Source organism: Ceratina calcarata, unplaced genomic scaffold (genome assembly GCF_001652005.2).
Source record: "Ceratina calcarata isolate Rehan_Ccalc_2016 unplaced genomic scaffold, ASM165200v1 scaffold21.2, whole genome shotgun sequence".
Taxonomy (NCBI): Eukaryota; Metazoa; Arthropoda; class Insecta; order Hymenoptera; family Apidae; genus Ceratina; species Ceratina calcarata.
The window spans coordinates 50,752-69,634 of NW_017142677.1; the positions used below are offsets into that span (position 1 = coordinate 50,752).

Below are 18,883 nucleotides of genomic sequence, written 5' to 3' on the forward strand. Positions count from 1 at the left end.
TTCCGACGTCTGATTTCTTTTTAAAAAATGCGTTTTAAAGTGCATAAACTTTTGGGATTGACTGTATAGCCAATACATCCTTAATCAAAATAAGACCGATATAAGTTTCAAAAATGAAATTGAAATTCTTCCTATAAAATGTATAGTATAAAGCAGATCTACAAATCCAATGATCTACATAATTCTCCGAGCCTTGCAATCCGTCAAGTAGTATGACCCGTGGATTAATGGCGATATGAAACGACTAATGGGAATGGAACTCGGTCAGTATAAAACGTGACTAACGCCTGACATTTCAGTGTTAAACTGTTCAATAGGCGCGAGTGACGTACGCGGAAAAGCAGCCGTGCGGTTTGCGAGCAATAAATTAGAGAAGGCAGCGCGATAGAAAAATCAGTCCCGTGTACGTACATACGGAGTCGGATTCCTGGAACCGGAACGACATCCTTGTACCGCTGGTGTCTTCTTAGCAATTATTCCCGCGGCTCGACAAAAACCGGACCGAATAATGCTCGTCCGTCCGTCGTATAAGGACAGATCGTCGGTGGTGTCCACTCTTCTCGGCGGACTAGTTTCAGTTTATGCGACCGTCAGCGTGATCCGACTTTGATGCCCGTTCATTAGTGTCCGTTCGTTATCGAAGATCCGGTAAAAAGCTATATGCCAGTTTCGGTGACTTTAAATATAGAAAAGCTGATCAAATTTTATTTCAAGGACGATCAGTGTTTGAATAAAATAATTTTACCATGAATTCTAAATCTTTCTAACGAATCGTTCACGTCGAAGAAATGACATGATTTTTACAGAAATGAAGGGTGCGTTTTTGATCGTTGCGAGCGTGCTCTGTATGAGAACCCTCGGTCTGCCGAACGGCGCGCCTGAGGACTCGTGCATCGACCTGACGCCTCGTCATCCCGGAGTCTCGAACCAGGAGAGCTATCCACCCCCTTACCAGGTTCTACCGGCTGCTGGCCAAGGAAGAGTCCGTTTGATCCTAGGAAGCCCGCAGGGTCTTGCCTATCAGGGCTTCATGATACTCGCCCGAGACGCGGACACCGGCGAATTGGTCGGTGAATTTGCGAATTTACCTGACACCGCGAAGATCGTCGAGTGCACGCGAGGCGTTAAGGTAACTGACTCGTTATATGAATGTTGCGTGAAACGTGGTTCGATCGCTATCGCCGCTATTGTACTCTAATCGAGTTAACAACAGAGCAACAAATTAATATCAAAAATTTAATTTAATAATCGAATGATTATACAGTAAATATAACAATGGAACGATCGTGCGATAAAACGTTGAGGACACGCGCGATGGGAATCGTAGTTAATTAGGCAATCGAGGCTAAGTGAATCACGTGTCGCGTGTTTTTAGAAGGACAACGCGTTGCGACGATTGAAACGTTTTTTCCTTTTCCTTTTGTTAAGAACGCGGTGACTCACACGAACACCAGCAAGAAGCATAACCTCGAGCTCGACTGGGAGGCACCCGTGGATTACGAAGGCACCATTGTCTTCAAGTGAGTATCGAATTGATCGATTTGAAGAATCAGGACGTGTGTCAATGAAAAGCGAACTGAATTTTCGACGTGCCGACGGTGATACACGATGCGCGATACGGTTGGGCGTACAAAAGGAACGAGGAACGCGGAAGCGAAATGGATCGAGTCACGAAAATCTGCTGTACTTTCACATTAAATTCCTTCATAATCCGTGTCGGACCGTCACGACTCGTAGCGCTCAAAGGTCTTTCGATCTCGTCGTCCCTCCCGAATTGTGCCGGAATTACAATTATAATCGCGTTCTATGCCAGTTTTTAGATCCGCTCCTTTCGAGTTTGCAGAGCTTCTTATCATATTCAAAATACTTGTCATTTTCCTTGCTCGAGTCACATGAATGCAGGTTCCATAAAACGGGAAAAAATCTACTATCCCTGGTAAAATAAACGCGGACCCGTGTTCATTCTAACGTCAGTCGTATAAGTGAATCGCATGTTCAATTTCTAGGACGCACGCGTGTCTATACGTGATCTGTCTGCGTATGAATTACGATTAGAAACGAACGCGTGCTACACGGTGCCGCCCCCGTGCATAGAATAAGATATAAATTAACGGGGAAATGGGTTGGATCGTTCATCGTACGGTTTTCCGTTCGGTGCCAATTTTCGAATAGCCGCGAAACAATGCTGCATTACGTTTTCATTAGAAATTTATAACTAGAAACAGTTGGTAGAAGCAACCCCTGTTTTCTTGTGGGATTCGAACGGTTTCCTTTCGCTATCCGGTCACGATTTTTCAACATTAGCGGCCGCATCGTTTATTCGTTCTCAACATTGTTATCTTTTGTTCCCACGCCTGCACCGGCTGGTTGCATCACGTCTGACCCGGAAGACCGTAATTTATACGCTTATCTGCCGAGATGTTCGTATACGAATCAGCGTTCCCTTTTTTCTTATTATTATCCTTTTGAAAAGCAACAACAGTGAACAGATTCGTGACTGACTATGATACACACCATTTGTAAGATGCTTAAATGGAACTCCTAAGACGTTTAAGTATTTCATTCCACGTGATGGTAGAACTTTCCAGTTTCTCTTAATATCCTACTGGTATTTAGAATTTGCATCAGGCATGATTAGACTGTTTAAATGAGAGACCTTTCGAGCCTTCGATGTGTCAGTCGGTCATTAGGACTTCCGTTTTACTTACGACGGTACAACGAACTTCTCCGGTAATGTCAATTCTTAATTTTACAAAGAACACTTACGAGTATTTCGCAAGTACGCTCATCGAGGATCTATTAATAAGGTTACGCGTTATGCGATTCGAACCTTCGTGCATTATACCAATTATGTATTATACTCCAGGGTGTACGAGTGCATCTAGATCAAACACTCGATATGTCTTCCATCTTTCTAATTCACCGCAAACAAGGCACCGCAATTATTATAAACATGAGCACTTCGCAATTTCCTATCGGTCATGTCTGACCGAGACGTTCCTATTTCCCTTTCACCAAGCCAGAGTTCGATCCCAGGTACGTCCTCGTTCATAAATATTTTACACGTTCTCAAACGTGCGATCGAACGAGCTACTATGAAAACGTAGATGACCGAAAATACTATTTTAATCAGTATTCGCGAAGTACAATTTCGTTGGGACTATTAAAACACTTAATGATTAAATCCGGCCCTTGAATTAACGACGTTTGCAACGTTCGTTAGATTTATTCGACGAAAATAAGGACTTGCGAAAAATATCTCTCATGATCATCTCACGTTTGTTTTCATTTTACAGATCGACGTTCGCTCAGGATTACAATACGTACTGGGTCGGCGTTGAATCGCCGCGAGTTAACGTTCGCAAGCGATTCATCGACGTGTTGACCTCGTCCACCCCGGGCACCACTCAGCGAGCCACAACGCCGCCCTATTATAGTCCGACCGTTGATTACGAGGTAAGTATTCTCTCCCCATTACTTTCCCGACTGTTGATCACGAGGCAAGCGCGGTTTTCACACCCGATAATCACGCTCGTCGTCTTTGCGAGAATCCACAACAGTGAAATAATTCAACCCTTCACCCTTTGATCCGTCTGTTTGCGTTTAACGATCGAATGGACACTGGTGGCCCGTGAGATTCCTCGAAATTATCCAAATTTATCGTTCTAACAGTCAAGTACTCGAAATTTTATACCAGAATAGACATAAATAATTTTTCAAACATGATCTGATTTTCATTTCACGTTACAAGTAAAAGTCAGGTATAGAAACCCAGTTTCAGAGAAACTGGAATAATTAATGATATATTATCTTAAGATAAAGTCTACAAGCTGTAATTAATCAAGGAGTCTATTGATGATAAACAGCGAGCGTACGTTAACGAGCAAAATAAGTTCGCGTTCATATTGGTTCTCGATGCGCACGTGCATTGCCAGTTAATCGCATGCGAATGCATAATTCCCAGTAACGATAAAGGATACGCTCTCGGTTTAATGCTTTCGCCGTTCACTTTCGAGGATCGAACGACCGCGCCCGTTACGATTTTTACTAACGTTACCCCATTGTGAATTTATTTTCACGCGATTGCATCTTCATTGTTCCGAGGCTCGTAACTGGGACAACTAGTGAAACGTTTTCAATTATTACAGTATCAATTATTTATTACAGATATTTAAGCATAATGGAAATTATATGTGCTTTGAATTATTGATACGATTATCGAACGTGCAAAGAGTTTTTCTCTTACTAGCTAGCTTTGAACAGTGGAATGAAAAGGAACGTATCCCACGATCTTCACACGCGTCCGTTTCATCTTTATTCAACAAGCAATTAAAGTAATTACGAGTCCAATTACGTCGCGCGGTAGAGAGGATCAAACGAGTGCAGAACTTAATGAAAATGAAAAAGAGTTTAGAAATAACAGCAGAGCTCTGTTAATTGCCTAAGCACCGATTATTCAGCTAACCAAGAGTTGAAGGCCGGTCGAAGTATCTCTGACAAGATCTTATCGTATTTCAGTACATATTTTTTCTACGTCTATTTGTTTTATGTCTTATTTGCTTCGCATATGTGGTAGCATATCGGTTATATATCGGCGTTAATTGCTGCGGTCGTTTTCAAACGTTAACCCGTTCTCGTTTGAAGGTTTCGACTCGAGTGTCACGGGAGCCCGATTGGCGCCCGCGATAAATGAAAAGATACAGGTCGACGCCGACTTTCTTCTACTCTTTTTTTCCCCGGTCCGCGTATCGTCCTCGTTACCGGTCCACTTTCGAAATGAGATCAGCGTGAGAAAAGGCGGCGCGTGAATGAATCCGTGCCGGGGTTGCTCGCTGGAAACTTGGTCCAACGCCGCGCGGAATTATACCGTGCTCGCTCGGAACTACCCCATTGCTCTGTCGCGTCTTGCGATTTTCGATTAATCCGTGAACCTCTTGAAAATTTGTGATAATCGCCGATGGTATTTCAGCGTGACAATTTCCCTGAACATTTTATATCATTTATATTATTTTTCATCATAGAAGAATTTGAAAATGTGTATTATAAATTTTGAAGGGTGAAATGGATCTGCATTTATATTTCAATTCTCAAACCGACGTTTTTATTTTGCATTGTGCATTTATAGGAAAGTTGAATATGCATACATGCGATGCAATACAAAACGTCGAAAGCAAAATGCATATTGAAAATTCGCAGTCTACTGCGATTCATAGAAATTCGAATCACATTTAAAAATTGTTCTCTAGACAAAGGATGCTGAGGATCCTTTCTACACCGGATGTGGTTCGACGAAGAATTGCTTCGGTACTCCGCCGGGATGTGTAGAGACGAAAAATTGCATGGCAGCGGTCGCCGTGCTCGTTCGTGGAGAACGATACCTGTTCGAGTTGCAAGCCCGTGACAACAGTAAATACGTTGCCGTCGGCCTGTCCGATGACAGCAAAATGGTAATTTACAAGTTAGAGATCTCCTGAATGATTATTTAACGTTTCGTCTGCTGGACAGGGTGACGACAGCGTGGTCGAATGCACGAATGAAAATGGAGAAATCGGACTGCACATGTCTTGGAATACTGGAAAGAAGAACACCCGCCAGCCTATGGTACGTATCTGATTCTTTACTGCATGTTAGACTTGAGAGAGATGTAAGAACTCGAAAGAGAGAAATACCTCGCAACGTGTCGATGTCAGGCGAGCCAGATCAACGCGATCCGATGAATCTGACTTTCGCTAAGACGTAACGTTGTTACCAGTCGATCGTTCATGGGAACGACCTTGCTCCAATCTTTTTTATTTCCTTCGTAGCAAGAAGGAGCCGTCAAATTGGAGGCTGGTTCCATCAAGGACGATATGATCTCGTGCAAATTTTTGAGAGAGAAGACCACGGTCGTCCAAGGCCGCGAGTACGACCTCGTCAACAAGCCTTACAACCTCCTAATCGCCGCCGGAAAGGGTTTGAACAGTAAGCGATCTGTCTAACAATCCTTCCTGCGCTCTCCTGCGTCTTAAATGAAATTTCAGTTAACGAAAGCGGAGACCAGAACGCTTTCAGTAGAATCAGTGCTTCTTTAATCTGTTTAAAGCAACCTCTTTTCCCTAAACGCGTTCTATGAGAGGAGCTGTCAAAGAAGCACGTTTGTTCGTGATTTAGGTAACGGTGTCGGGTTCCACGATGCTGCTTACGCTGCGACTGGAGGTGCGAAGCTGTTGTCCGACGTGGGCGGTTTCACAACGGCGAGCAACGTACTGATTCGAGTGCACGGCGCTCTGATGCTCGCTTCTTGGATCGGTACAGCGTCCGTTGGCATTCTCCTGGCCAGATACTACAGGCAGACTTGGGTCAGCTCGCAGTTATGTGGAAAGGACCATTGGTTCGCCGTAAGTATCCAATTTTTCTGGTAATCGGTGGCTGTCCAAGCCTGGTGCTGGCTCCGTTGGAACTAACGACCTCCGGGGTGATGCCACCTATTTGGCGGGTCGATGCGTCTGTTCGTCAGTCGCCGTTATCGGGGTTAATCGGGATAACCGCGAGTAGAAAGGCAATTTGATAACGTCACGGGTCTTTCTCCTACAAAATTAACAGCCGATCGCAATTTAAATCGAGTGCGTTAATCATTTCGCGTAATCAGATTTTAATTGGTACGTATTTGAACGGCCGAAACTGCACCGTGACACGTACAGGGAATCGTGTTTGCTTTTTGGCGAACGATTCCGATAATCAAATGACAAGAAACAAATTGCCTCTGCTTTGGAAACACGCACGGATTCGATACGAACTTTTCCAATCGCCGTTTGCACAAAGCGCACGATTCATTAATAAGCTTTTCTATATTCAGTCATATTCGTCAAGTGGACCGACTAAATATTGATAGCGTATAAAAATAATATTGTGCTCGTATAGTTCCGGAAAATTGAATACAACGAAGAACGCTCTTAAATTTGGCCGATGTCCAACGATAATATTGAACTGATCTTAGATAGTTCAACGATACTTTTATTTGCTACTTTAAAGATTGCTCGACGATCTTTGAATCGATATCATTAAACACAGCTACAAACGTTTTAACCGAATACAATTACTTTCAAGTGGCACAGATTCTTCATGATACTAACGTGGTCGATGACGATTGCTGCTTTCGTGATAATATTCGTCGAGTTAGGTGAATGGAGCTCCGAGGTAATCCACGCGTCTTTGGGTCTGGCCACGACAATTTTAGCCTTCGTTCAACCCTTTATGGCAGTGATGAGACCCCATCCAGGGGCACCTCGAAGACCCCTCTTCAACTGGGCCCATTGGTTCGTCGGGAACGCGGCGCAAATTTGCGGCAGTAAGTTCCACTTCGAACACGAGAGAAGTAATCGAGCAGCTCTTTGCTTTTACTGACAAATTGAATTTGTTTCACAGTAATTGCGATCTTCTTCGCGGTGAGATTAAACAAGGCGAAACTCCCCGAGTGGATGGACTGGATTCTAGTCGCCTACGTCGTATTCCACATTCTGACTCACCTCGTTCTGACGGTAAGAAATTTGATACCTTTGGGACACCGAATCATACGGACACCTGTCCGGTGTATGAGCTTAAGTGGGATTTTCGACTAGTGGGCGTCCAGTTTAATCTATAAATGGACACCACGCGGGAAATAGGGATCAAATGATATCTTGATACCGAATGAATGCGTGGAAGTTCATATCGTTAATAGACAGTTCTGACAATCAATCTCAGCTATCGGGCCATTGTTTAACGAAGGGAATTGATCGTGTTATAGTTCGTGGGATGCGCGTCTGATAGGCAGGCAAGTCAGAGGGTGAATTCGTTCCCGATGAAAGACATGCACTCCCGCGGCTCGATGGTTCACCCAGACGCAAGGCAGGACGCTCCCGTAAGTTTCTCGGCATCACGATTTTAATCCCCCTATTAGCGACCATTTCGACTTTGATTTTCTTTTTAATCCAGCACGCTGGAGTAAGGAAATTCATCTTCGGCGTGTACTTCGTGGTGATCGTCCTATTCACCGCTGCTCTGATCGTGATCACCGTGCTAGCACCCATCGAGGACACTTGGGTCACCATCACGAACACCATAAAAAATTATTAAGACGCCGTTTAACCGACTTGCATGGTCGGGTGTGTACGACGATTCGAACGCGTCGCGATAAATTTTGGATCGCGTGGTACACTCTCGGGTGACTGTTCATATGCAAATTCAGTCCTGATTCGAGATAAATCATCGTTCACAGCAATTACGTGACAATACAGCGTACACAGTCGAGATTATCTGGCCTTGACATATTTAATTAACGTCGAAGTCGAAGTTGCCGACTGTTCAATTGTAATTTACGTTATCGTAAACGTTGATTAACATATACCGAATTGAGCCGAATTGGGTCATCAATTATGCGAAACGAATTTAATCGTACTTAGTAACGGTGTGTTCGGAATTTGGCTTAGATAAGCAAACGTAGGAGTATATTTTTGAAGATAGTTTCAAGTTCGTAATAAGAAGTGTGTTCATCGACGTAATCATTTCTTCCAGGCATGTCCAGATCTTAAGGATGGGACCGCGCTCCCGTGGACATGCCTGATCTTCTCTTCCATCTGTCTCGGATGCTTTCTCTAACATGCTAATAGACTGATTTTTCACGATTGAGAAAAATAACATTCGCACAAGTTATTCGTACAAACGTCCGTCCAACTAATACTATAAGAAGATAACTTAAATATTTCTTAAAACATTAGATATCGTTCGCAGCATGTACTTCGTTGTTCGGTGCTTTTAATCGTAAGTTTCCATTGAACCAATTAAGATTACATATTTATGGTAACATTTACAGTATTAGTTTTTGTAACGTGTCTCCCCGATTTTTACACGCGTTTAGATTTACTTTCTACGATGATAAGTGTTGTTCTGCATCTGCTCGTGCGTCGAGCCTCATAGGCTCGCGCTTGATTATTAACCGATATAAAAATGTTCTCACGTGTTATTGATTGTTAATAAAGCCGTAGGAAGGTTGCGCGAGAAAATTGTTCAGCGAAAATGGAAATTCGTGTATGTAAACAGGAATTTTGTACGAGAAGGAAAAAGGAAACTTGTCAGTGTTTTTCTTAATTCTTGACTATTTATTTCAACCCTTTATCTCTGTTTTAATTTGATCCTGCGACTCGTTCCAGATTTTCGTCGCATCGACTTTTCCACGGGCGAAAGATATTCGAAGTGAACTCGATTAACTGTAAGGGCCTGTTGTTAACCGGCTTAAAACGGAATCTGAATTAAGTTAACTTGAACGATAAGTGAAAGTCGCAGGAGTACCGCTACCCCGGTATTTATTTCTTTTATATTAAAAGCCCTGTCGTCGCCGTTTAACCCTCTCTCGTTCCCCCCTCGTAACGGTAAATGCGAGATCCTCATGAATTTCACCCAACCTTTGTCGTACGATCATCGTTAAACCAGATAGTTAACACATTTAAATCCGCCGATCGATGCGCTGTCTATTATTCTGAATAAACGAGTAAAACGATTGATTCGCACTTATAACACGTTGTACAAATTATAATACGGGCGAACGTGTACGAAACAGAGAATCTGTGCGAGGACTCCGTCTGTTCGCGTACGAATTTGCGTGAACATCGACGGCATGCGAGATAAGCGTTTTTACGAACGAATCGATAAGCAATTGTTGCAACATTTATGTATCAACGAGAGCAGCCGTACGGTTAATGAGGCAACTACTCACGAAATCGTGACTTCGTAGTCATCGGGGAAGCTGCGTTCGGGGCGGAATGTTTTCGAGAGCAAAGGAAAATAGTGAGGGAAATTGTGAAAAAAAATATGGCGGCCGATCGAAGGCGGTGGCGTCACGACGCATGCCGCTACGCGACGCTCGGAGTCCTTCGGCGGCGCCACCGTCGACTAACCCCCGCAGTTCGATTGGAGACACCGGCCGGTGTCGACGGCTGTCGCGCAGCTCCTTCGAACACGGTTTCGCGTGTGCGTTTCAAGTAATTCGGATCGTATTTAGTTTCATCTCCTCATTGGACGACGAACGTGAGATCAGATTTTGCACAGGTACGACAGCGAACAAACCGTTGCTTCCACTTTTCTTGCTCCTCGTCACTTTTACCTTCACCCTTTGCGTTATGAGTATGCCTCTCTCTTCTCGTTTCGTTTCGAAGATAGTTCGAGGTTATCGTGTAAAACATGCATCCGCTTAACGTTCTGATCAGATTCATGCGGTAGTTCGATCGCGGTGAGGCGCGTACGCAGATTCGGTCTCGACCGGTTCGATCGTTGGTCGTTGAACTTTGCGAAGATTAAGGGAAGAGAGTTCAACGTCGGCTCGGTAGTCGATAGTTGACATTCGAGCTTAAGAACTCCGTGTCAGATCGAAATAATCGTGCTTAGCTACTCGAGTACCTCGTCGTGCTTCAAAGCGCGGTGGTTAACCTCGTGTAATCAAATAATCGTAAACGATATGATCTCTCCTCAGTTTCAATCGAAATTCACCTCGGACCTGGACCGAAGGAAGACCCTAGAACTGAGAACCGGTTTCTTTCGTTATTAAATACGCGTTATCGATACGCACGCGAACGTCGATTGAATTTGCATCGAGTAAATAGAGACAGTATTCGATAGCTCGCCGACGGGTAACGGGAATTGCAAATATCTGTAAGGGAACTCATTATGTGCACGATTGAATGTTAAACTGCATAATTACGTGCTGTCTCAGCGTATACTCGTTTTGTTGTCGTCTATCCGCGAATGAAGCTTGAATGATAAACGCGGCCGTGACGAGCGCGAGTTCGATGATTCTATGATAAATGTACATATTTACACGGCACTCTCCTCGTTTGGGCAGCGAGCTATCATTATCGTTTACATTTTCACGAAACATTATAAAAAATCGTGTCATAGAAGGAATCCTTGTTTTACGTTTCTGTTTTTTATACAGGCTTTCGTGTTGCGTTAGGGATGAATTTGAGGATTGAACTACATTTCACAAGAGTAATGAAATTCCTTGATAAATAGTTTCCATCAGAGTTTCGACAAGCTACGTTCGAGAAGAATTACCTGTTTTTAGATGATGAATTAAGAATTATATAAAATATCAACGAGCTAGACATAGTTTGAAAATCAATACGGCTCGAGTAAGATCAGTGACTAGCGAACATTACAATTATATGAATTCTTTTAGAAAATTGAACATCAATCTGAGCAGTGATTTGCTCGTAACGTTTACAAGTCGCGTTATTTATTAATGCCGGCGTAGTTTTTCCAACCGTGGAAGGACGCGATTTTCGCGCAGAAGAAAAGGACAGTTGCGGTATCAAACGCGGTGTACTCGATACGGGTACGAGTACGTCTCCTTGACACGACCTCTCCCTTTCCGACAATTTCGATCTCACGCTCGCGTTCTGGGCCACTTGACCGAGTGCCTTCGCATTGTTCGCGCAAAGAAGTGTTTTCGCGCAGCTCACACAGTGTTTCCACAGTGCTCGTTACGCTCGAATCTCCCCAATTTCGTAGAGAATCCAACCCGGCCCGGGGCGCGTCGGGTATAATAGAAGTGTCATCGACCGGCTGAGTGCGCGTCGCGACGTCAGCTCGACCGCGAGAATCGATCGTCGATCCATACCCGAGTTCCGCGAGAAATGCGAACGTGAACACTCGTCGAGGTCGAAGCGTCGTGCATGTTCATCGCGGGACGATGGCCGGACTCCGTGCTTGCTGGATTCTCGTGATCCTCGGTCACCTGGCGGTCACGATGCTCGCCCAGAATCCCATCGAGGAGAAGACCACCTTCGAGGCTGCTTTCCAAGGTAAGTCGATCGCCTACTCGTCAATCGATTTTCGCCCACTGCGATTTCGCGTGCAGCTAAAAGAATGTTCGTAGTTGAATGTTGTCGTCCTAACGAGACTACTCCTTTCCATGTACCGTATTTGCGAACGGGTATATGAAATGGTCGTAAAAACTGGCATCGATTGAAAACGAAAATAGATGATGCTCCTGTTTAATCGAAAATACGTAATACCGGCAGACATCCAATGTTATTAATTGTTACGGCAAATATTCCAGGTTAAACGCGTTTGTATTACACTCGAAAATTTATTTCGAGCGTGTTTTTGCTTATCACGAATTCACCCAATGCACCTCCATTACCGATCCATTTGTCAACCCTCCGGATACCATTTGGTAACATTTTTATAATACAGCCGTGCACACACCGTCGAAACTTAATTAACGTTCGCATATTTGCCCACGGTGTGGAGGGGTAGGGGGTGTTCCTGTCGGCGAATGAATCCGTATTGACAAAGTCGATTCGAATGCATTAACAAATTCTCGAAACTATTTTGAATACGTGAACGCCAGCCCGAATAGCTGAAAACGTTTGTTCGGCTCAAATCTGCGAACATTTTCATACCCGTCCCCACGGCGTTTTCATAGTACGTTTGTGCGCACGTGTACGTATGTACAGCCAACGTGATATCAATTCAATGATTGAGCCTCTCGTCGCATTCATTTTAATACGCGTTTGTCACGAGTTGAAAAATATCTCGCATCGCTCGTATTGCCTCCTCGACTCTCTCATTGTTTTTCCCGTTTCACCAAGCGATACCAATGTTTTTATTGAGTACTATTCTTTATAATCGCGTGCCGTTTTATCGTGAACAGAATTTTCAATGGCGACGCATAGAATTTTATGTTCGACCAAGTTCATCGGTGCTCGTGTCCCGATCTTGTTTCTTTTTTTGATAAGCTCTTTGTTCACGGAGTTTGGCGCGATGTGTTTACGTTATGAGGACACGGTATGTCGCGTCGCTGTTAATGGCGAACGGGGGAGGCCGCCGCTCCCTTTGCGATATCTCTGCGGGCTCATTTGCTAATAACCAGAAAGCAATTAATATCACGGTCAGTTGCTACCCTTTAAACGTCACGGTGCATACTGAACTGGTTACGTTCTAACGATCTGACGTAATTCTAATAAGATGACTCATTGGTAAACTGCAAAATTTCGTTCACTGTTGGGATGGGCGCTTTGATATTCGATGCGTTTTCACGTAAATTACATCCGTTAAGAATCCGTATATACGTGGATTCATTCATCAGTGCGTTGTTTTCGGCTTGTGACTGGTTCGTTCCATTGTTTAAGCGAGTTACACCGAACCCATTCAACGTTTGAAAAGGGTGTTGAATAAAATAACAGTCCATCGCTGTAGTTGAGACGAATTCGGAAAGTCGCGTAAATTCTCCATATTCCGGTATTCGTTGAGCGCGTACCCGAGACAATAGGCACGGGGGAAAAACTAAAGCGGGATTAAGGAATCGATCGATTTAGTTGCCGGTGCAAACAGAGGTGAATTATGTATTTTCAAGTAGGCGAGCCGAGACGTGCCTTCCGCCAAACGAACGAATTTCCCTTGTCTTTGTGTTTGCTCACGGGCTTCTTGTGCTTCTCTCCTTCGTTTATTCCCCTTTGCTCGTCTCGCTTTCCACGCCGCGAGAACCTAGCGAAAGGACGACATCGTCCACCCTAGAACCTTGCCCACTTATTTCTCACGCTCCTATCTCTGTGAGAGGGTTGTTCGAACATGATAGCAGGCCAGCAAATGCACTCGTGAGAAGAGTTCCACGATGGTGAAATCTCTTACAGAGTTCCGAGATCGCGAAATTTTCCAGCCAAAGAAATCGTGCGTGCACAAGTCTGAGTTTCAAAAATTTGACAAGTACCATAATTATTTGGCATCGTCGATTGAAAGATCGCAGTCGATCATTGAACAGATCGTATAATAAATTGTACAATGAATACTTCTTAATCTGTATAATTTTGCAAACGGTATAGTCAGACGTATGTTGAAATCAATGTTTCTACAAAAGTTTTATTGGGTAATGTTCATGGTCACAGTGGGTCGATTCTTCATGCGAGTGAGTGAATAATGGAATAGGCTGTTGTAGGAGAATTTAAATTGCGTTCCGTGTCCGATGCCACTGTTTCGTGTTCGTCGTATATTATAGTCGAGAACTCATACGACCTTAACACGGTCGTTAGGCACGTGTTCCAAGTTGTATTCTCTCCCTTCTGAAGAAACGATCAATTGGAGTGATTCATTATTTTGACTGATCCAGTGTTCGTATATCCGATCGTATACTTAAAATTGAGAATTTTTAGTACTTGAGTAGTACGAAGATCGAACAAACGTTTATTATTACTAGTATTTAACACTAGAAAGACTGAAACTTAGTATATACCTATATTGCCCAAAGCAGTAAAAATGACTGCATTGTGAAAGAATAATGTGTAAAGAAATTTGTCTAAAATTAATTTTTAATATTTTTTATACTATTTACAGTCATATAACAAGTTATTAGTAAATGTTAACAATAAAAGAAATTTACTTCACTTGGGAAAAAAAATAATTTATGCATTATTATTTGTACATTTGCCCAAAAGCAGTCAAAATGACTTCCTTGGGCAATCTAGTGTTAACTAACAAGAACTCTATTCTTTTCGAAACATATATTCCTCAGGCAACGAGCGTTGAAAGAATATTTCTACTCATATTATAATAGAATCACGGATGAACCACATAGAAACTTATTAGTTGATAACCATAGAGAGGACGTGCCGATCATTTGCAATTACTTCGAAAGCATTACCGGGTTTCATCGTATCGCGTTGCGGGTGCAGTGCGCCGGTGATTAATGCCAGGATTCAATTGTTTAACGCATCATCTCGGTTCGTTTGGGTCTATTTACAATTCAGTTGTTGATTAATGATCTCGGGAGTAGCGGCGCGAACAGCACGTGTGGCTCGTATCATAGAAACACCTATTAATCTTACTAAGGTCTGTCCATTGTAACCGAACAACGGTCCGCACTGCGTTAAGGCATGACCTGATACTTGGGCGCGTTTAGTGGCTGCGCAGGTGCACGTTAACATTCGCCGCCGCCGCCGCCGATTCGATTCGTATACATATGCATGTATCCTCTGCGAATGGCTATACGCCGCGTTCAACTAAACGCAGCCCTGGTTCGAACTTAACGCAATGGTACACACGCCGTTGTATACACACAATGCTTGTCCATACGCAACCTGCTGAAAGCGTGTATATTTTCTGATTGCCTGATTCGCTGTCTGTCACTGATAATCAGTTCTTTTATCGAATTTTATCAACGCAATTTAGTGCAAACGATTCGGTTAATTAATCGTGTCGTTATACTAAATATTTTAATCAAAATGGATGCATTTCATATAGTAATCGCGAATGCGACGCTCGATACAGTATTTGATATAACTGTAACTCGTATATTGTTTGGTGGCAGTTTTCTGATGGTCGGCGTATCGCTAATTATGTAAATGAGCTAATGGGTTTCAATGTTCCCCAGAGGTTTTTTGTTTCCATCTGAATATATCATGTTTCTTCTAAATTGATTGACGTGCCTAATGGATTGGATAATGGTTCACATCGTCTAATACTTTATATCCCAAAATAATCGTAAACGAGATCTACTCTTTCACGGTGATAATCGTTTAACCAATAGTAGATTAATCGTAACGGGTAATAATCGTTCAGATATTTGGAAAATCGTCTGGATAAACCGTTCAATGAAACGGGCTATAATTGAAGATATTTATCAAGGATTACATATGACGAATTTCATCCCCGTTAACCACGATATGAATTATTTCACAGTTATTACATATCGCGTTCCATCTGTATCGGTCCTTCACAACCGTTTTGTAAACTTTTATCAGGAGTTTGCTTAGAAAATTGCTTTGTACACGTGTGCTACTGGAAGTACTTATTAAAATGATGATTGGACCGTGTACACTTTTTAATAGAACGTTTAAATATGTAAAGAAGGGTCGTGTAGAAAATTACACGATTCAAGATATGGTACTCGATCAAGCGTAGAGAGTGCAATTGTTCTTCTTTTTTGCTGATGTTTATAGAAACGTGAATTTGCATAAACATCGGTACTATTTTTGACGGCCGATTTTAAGAGACGGAACGAATTACTGATTCTGACGTACGAAGGAGTCGTTCAGTCTGAGGTAACAGTTGATTTAATAAATGTTTTAAACACGCCGTCGGCCACTTCCTAGTGGGATTATTTTTGAACAGATTTAAGCCAAGGGTGAGCAGCCTCTAGTACTCTATTTTGCAAAACCGTTTAGTTCGGAATGGGTCTAGTGTAGTCTAGCATGCGTAGCCTTAGTTAGTTTTTAATTACGTCCGAGGATCTGTTTAATCGCGAGGAGGTAAAAATGTGCCGGCTCTTGTGAGCCGCGCGAGCGAGTGTTGGCATTTGAGAAAAGTTAGTCGAGCGTCGAGCCCCGGCGTGAAAGGGAAAGGTCACGAGATTCACGAGAATAGAAGGGGCTCAGTAGAGTGACCTTTTACAATTATATTTAATTTGTCTGCTTCTCAACCTACGTCCCTCCTTTTTTTCGATTCTTCAGTTTGGCTACCCCTTGCTCGTTAGAAATATGTAATTCACCCGCGTTATTTCCGACGCTCCACTCGTTTGCACGGTGCTCTTTTCGCGAGAATACTTTTTCAAAGAAAAACACCGAACGTGGAGTTTTTAAAAATCGTTCTACGGTAACAAAGGGTACGCTCGGTGAGGTGTTAACCGATATTTTTCCGCTTTCCCGGTTGATACAGCGCGAGGGGAGAAGGAACGCGCCTCGCTCGAAATTTCTGTTTGCAATTTTCTTTCTCGTGTCGCGGACACCCGACGTTCGAAGTCGGCTACGAAGTTCACGAGCTGCCATTTTCACAGACCGATCGTTCTACTTTGACGTTGTAAAAAATGTAAAGCTTGCCTGAGTTCTTCTTTCGAAACTTTTTCACGAGTCACGTTCAACTGCATCCTTCCTGCCTTTAGGCAGTTGTTTCGAAATCGAGTGTCGGCGTACAGACCTTGTCCCGTGAAAATTCGTTTCGTCGATAGGTCCAGCCCTGCGAATCGTATTATACGCTAATATTTATGCTGGAGATCGTATTAGCCTCGCGCAGCTAGTACATTCGGTGGCACAATATAATTATGTCCGGGTTCGAAGTTCAATATAATTATGTCAATATCGGGCTAGGGTATTAGACGTTCAGCCGGTTGACGCGAATTGACAGACGACGCCTGCAATCGACAGATGCTCTAAACCGGAAATGCGTTCCCTTAACCCTCGATCTCCGCAAAATCGTTCGTGTTCATTTTGCTCGCTGATTTCGATTAATTCATTGAAAATATGAAATGCAGTTTCTCGTGTGAAAAGCTGTTTGTAATTATCGAGCTGTGGATTTTTATGCCCATATTTACAGAAGAATTAAATGTCCAGAGAATACGTAAAATGTTATAAGGTAAAGGAAGTAGTACTGGGACAAAACGAATTTTGGAACCAGTACTTGGACATAATAGATATGTATTTAATAATTTACTGTCCAAGTTTACAATCCCTTTTGAAACTTAATACGTACAAGTGGGACAAGACAGCAGTGGCTGTCCACTCACTAATTTTTCGCGCTGCTATACCTGGATAAATTCGGATCTGGTATAAAAGGCATTCAAACGTATGATATATTTTTCACAATAAATGATTTAGTGTATTTTCATAACTTTTCAACCCTTTCTCTTAATCAAACTCTTTCTCAATTCGCTTAGAGGCGTCATAATAATATTGTCCCAGTTTCCTGATTCCATACTTGTCCTATTACAACACTCGTTGAGATTAAATGTGTCCTACTACTGCGGTTGACAGCAATTTTTTTTTAATGCGATTATTTTAATACATATATTACAAAAGAAGGTTTTTTTTCTTAAATATGACTATGAGATCCCAGCTATCTGGTAAGATGATAATGTTCAAAAGTGTCCAGGTACTACCTCCTTTACCTTAAATGCTTAAATGACTGGGACAAATTTTCTGGTATTTTCTGAAATTCAGGCAATTATCTTGATTCCTTGTTTATATCTGAGAAATGGACATATGATTCCGGTCGCGTTTCCCATAATACCCTTCGTTAATAAACCATCCTCGGAACGGGGCTTCGTTACCACCGGACTGACAGATGTTATCCGAGCAGTTCGCCCGGGATAATGAGTCTGAACATCGAAATAAACGAGAGAAAAAGAAAATCGAGGTAATAGACGCGTTTCGCGGAAAAGAGGGCAGCGGCTCGTCGAACACTGTCAGCAATTAAATGGACGACTGCAGACGTGTAGGGTTTCCAATTAAATTGCAGAAGTCGTACCTGTAATCACTAGTTTGGTTTCCATGGATAATGGCCGCGTGATTTCATAAATCTCAAGTTTTATATATCTGGTCACAAATGGAAACGGAACACTGATTACTTAAATCACCTCTGACGGTTAAAGAGATTGCTCTGATTCGATCAATTTCGTCAGATCTATAGTTTCTTTAAAAAATCGACGTCTGTTCAAAGAGTTGAATCATTTGTTTACCGATGTAAGCGCGATACAAGTTTCAACTCAGATTAGACAGAAAGAAGTTTATTAATCTTTATATGAAAAAGAAAACGTCAGCAGATCCTTTCTGTTTTCATTCACGAAACAAAGTAATAAATTTCATGTAAAATCTGACGTTTAAATATTTTTCCTGGCAGAAATCGATAGAACGGCGAGCTTGATAACTCGGATACGAATTTCTAGCGTCACGAGTGATCCATGTTCGATTTGCTTACTAATTGCGCTCGATTTCTCGCTGGAAACTCGCCCGTGCAAACTACACGCTCGATTCGAATAATCGCACGTCCTGGACACCGTTTCCCATTTTTATTCGAATATAACCCTGCGACGAATAATATTCTAATTGGATCGATGCGATTACAGTTTTCAGGATGAGCGAATAAAAAAAACTGTATTCTCTTC

General features: G+C 42.7%; 2 protein-coding genes across 6 annotated transcripts in view; both read left to right on the forward strand.

The window, feature by feature from the left end:
* The window catches only part of LOC108622194 (putative ferric-chelate reductase 1 homolog), a 14,475-nt gene extending 6,381 nt beyond the window's left edge, over positions 1-8,094 (forward strand). The window contains exons 1-12 of one of the 2 annotated variants that reach the window (XM_018019903.2): positions 84-648; positions 807-1,129; positions 1,429-1,520; positions 3,297-3,456; positions 5,247-5,447; positions 5,506-5,601; positions 5,805-5,961; positions 6,151-6,377; positions 7,087-7,327; positions 7,405-7,517; positions 7,766-7,879; positions 7,954-8,094. In XM_018019903.2, the coding sequence (XP_017875392.1) occupies positions 809-1,129; positions 1,429-1,520; positions 3,297-3,456; positions 5,247-5,447; positions 5,506-5,601; positions 5,805-5,961; positions 6,151-6,377; positions 7,087-7,327; positions 7,405-7,517; positions 7,766-7,879; positions 7,954-8,094 (1,863 nt within the window). In that variant the 5' untranslated portion in view covers positions 84-648; positions 807-808. Of the gene's footprint in view, positions 1-83; positions 649-806; positions 1,130-1,428; positions 1,521-3,296; positions 3,457-5,246; positions 5,448-5,505; positions 5,602-5,804; positions 5,962-6,150; positions 6,378-7,086; positions 7,328-7,404; positions 7,518-7,765; positions 7,880-7,953 lie in introns of those variants that run through there. The other variant, XM_018019904.2, reaches the window with a different exon arrangement.
* A 1,835-nt stretch (positions 8,095-9,929) lies between these two features.
* LOC108622188 (EGF like, fibronectin type III and laminin G domains protein pikachurin) overlaps positions 9,930-18,883 on the forward strand; it is a 116,550-nt gene continuing 107,596 nt past the window's right edge. Inside the window, exons 1-2 of one of the 4 annotated variants that reach the window (XM_026811300.1) lie at positions 9,930-10,062; positions 10,946-11,813. In XM_026811300.1, coding sequence (XP_026667101.1) covers positions 11,702-11,813 — 112 coding nt within the window. In that variant the 5' untranslated portion in view covers positions 9,930-10,062; positions 10,946-11,701. The remainder of the gene's footprint in view (positions 10,063-10,945; positions 11,814-18,883) is intronic. The other 3 variants (XM_026811301.1, XM_018019894.2, XM_018019893.2) reach the window with 3 other exon arrangements.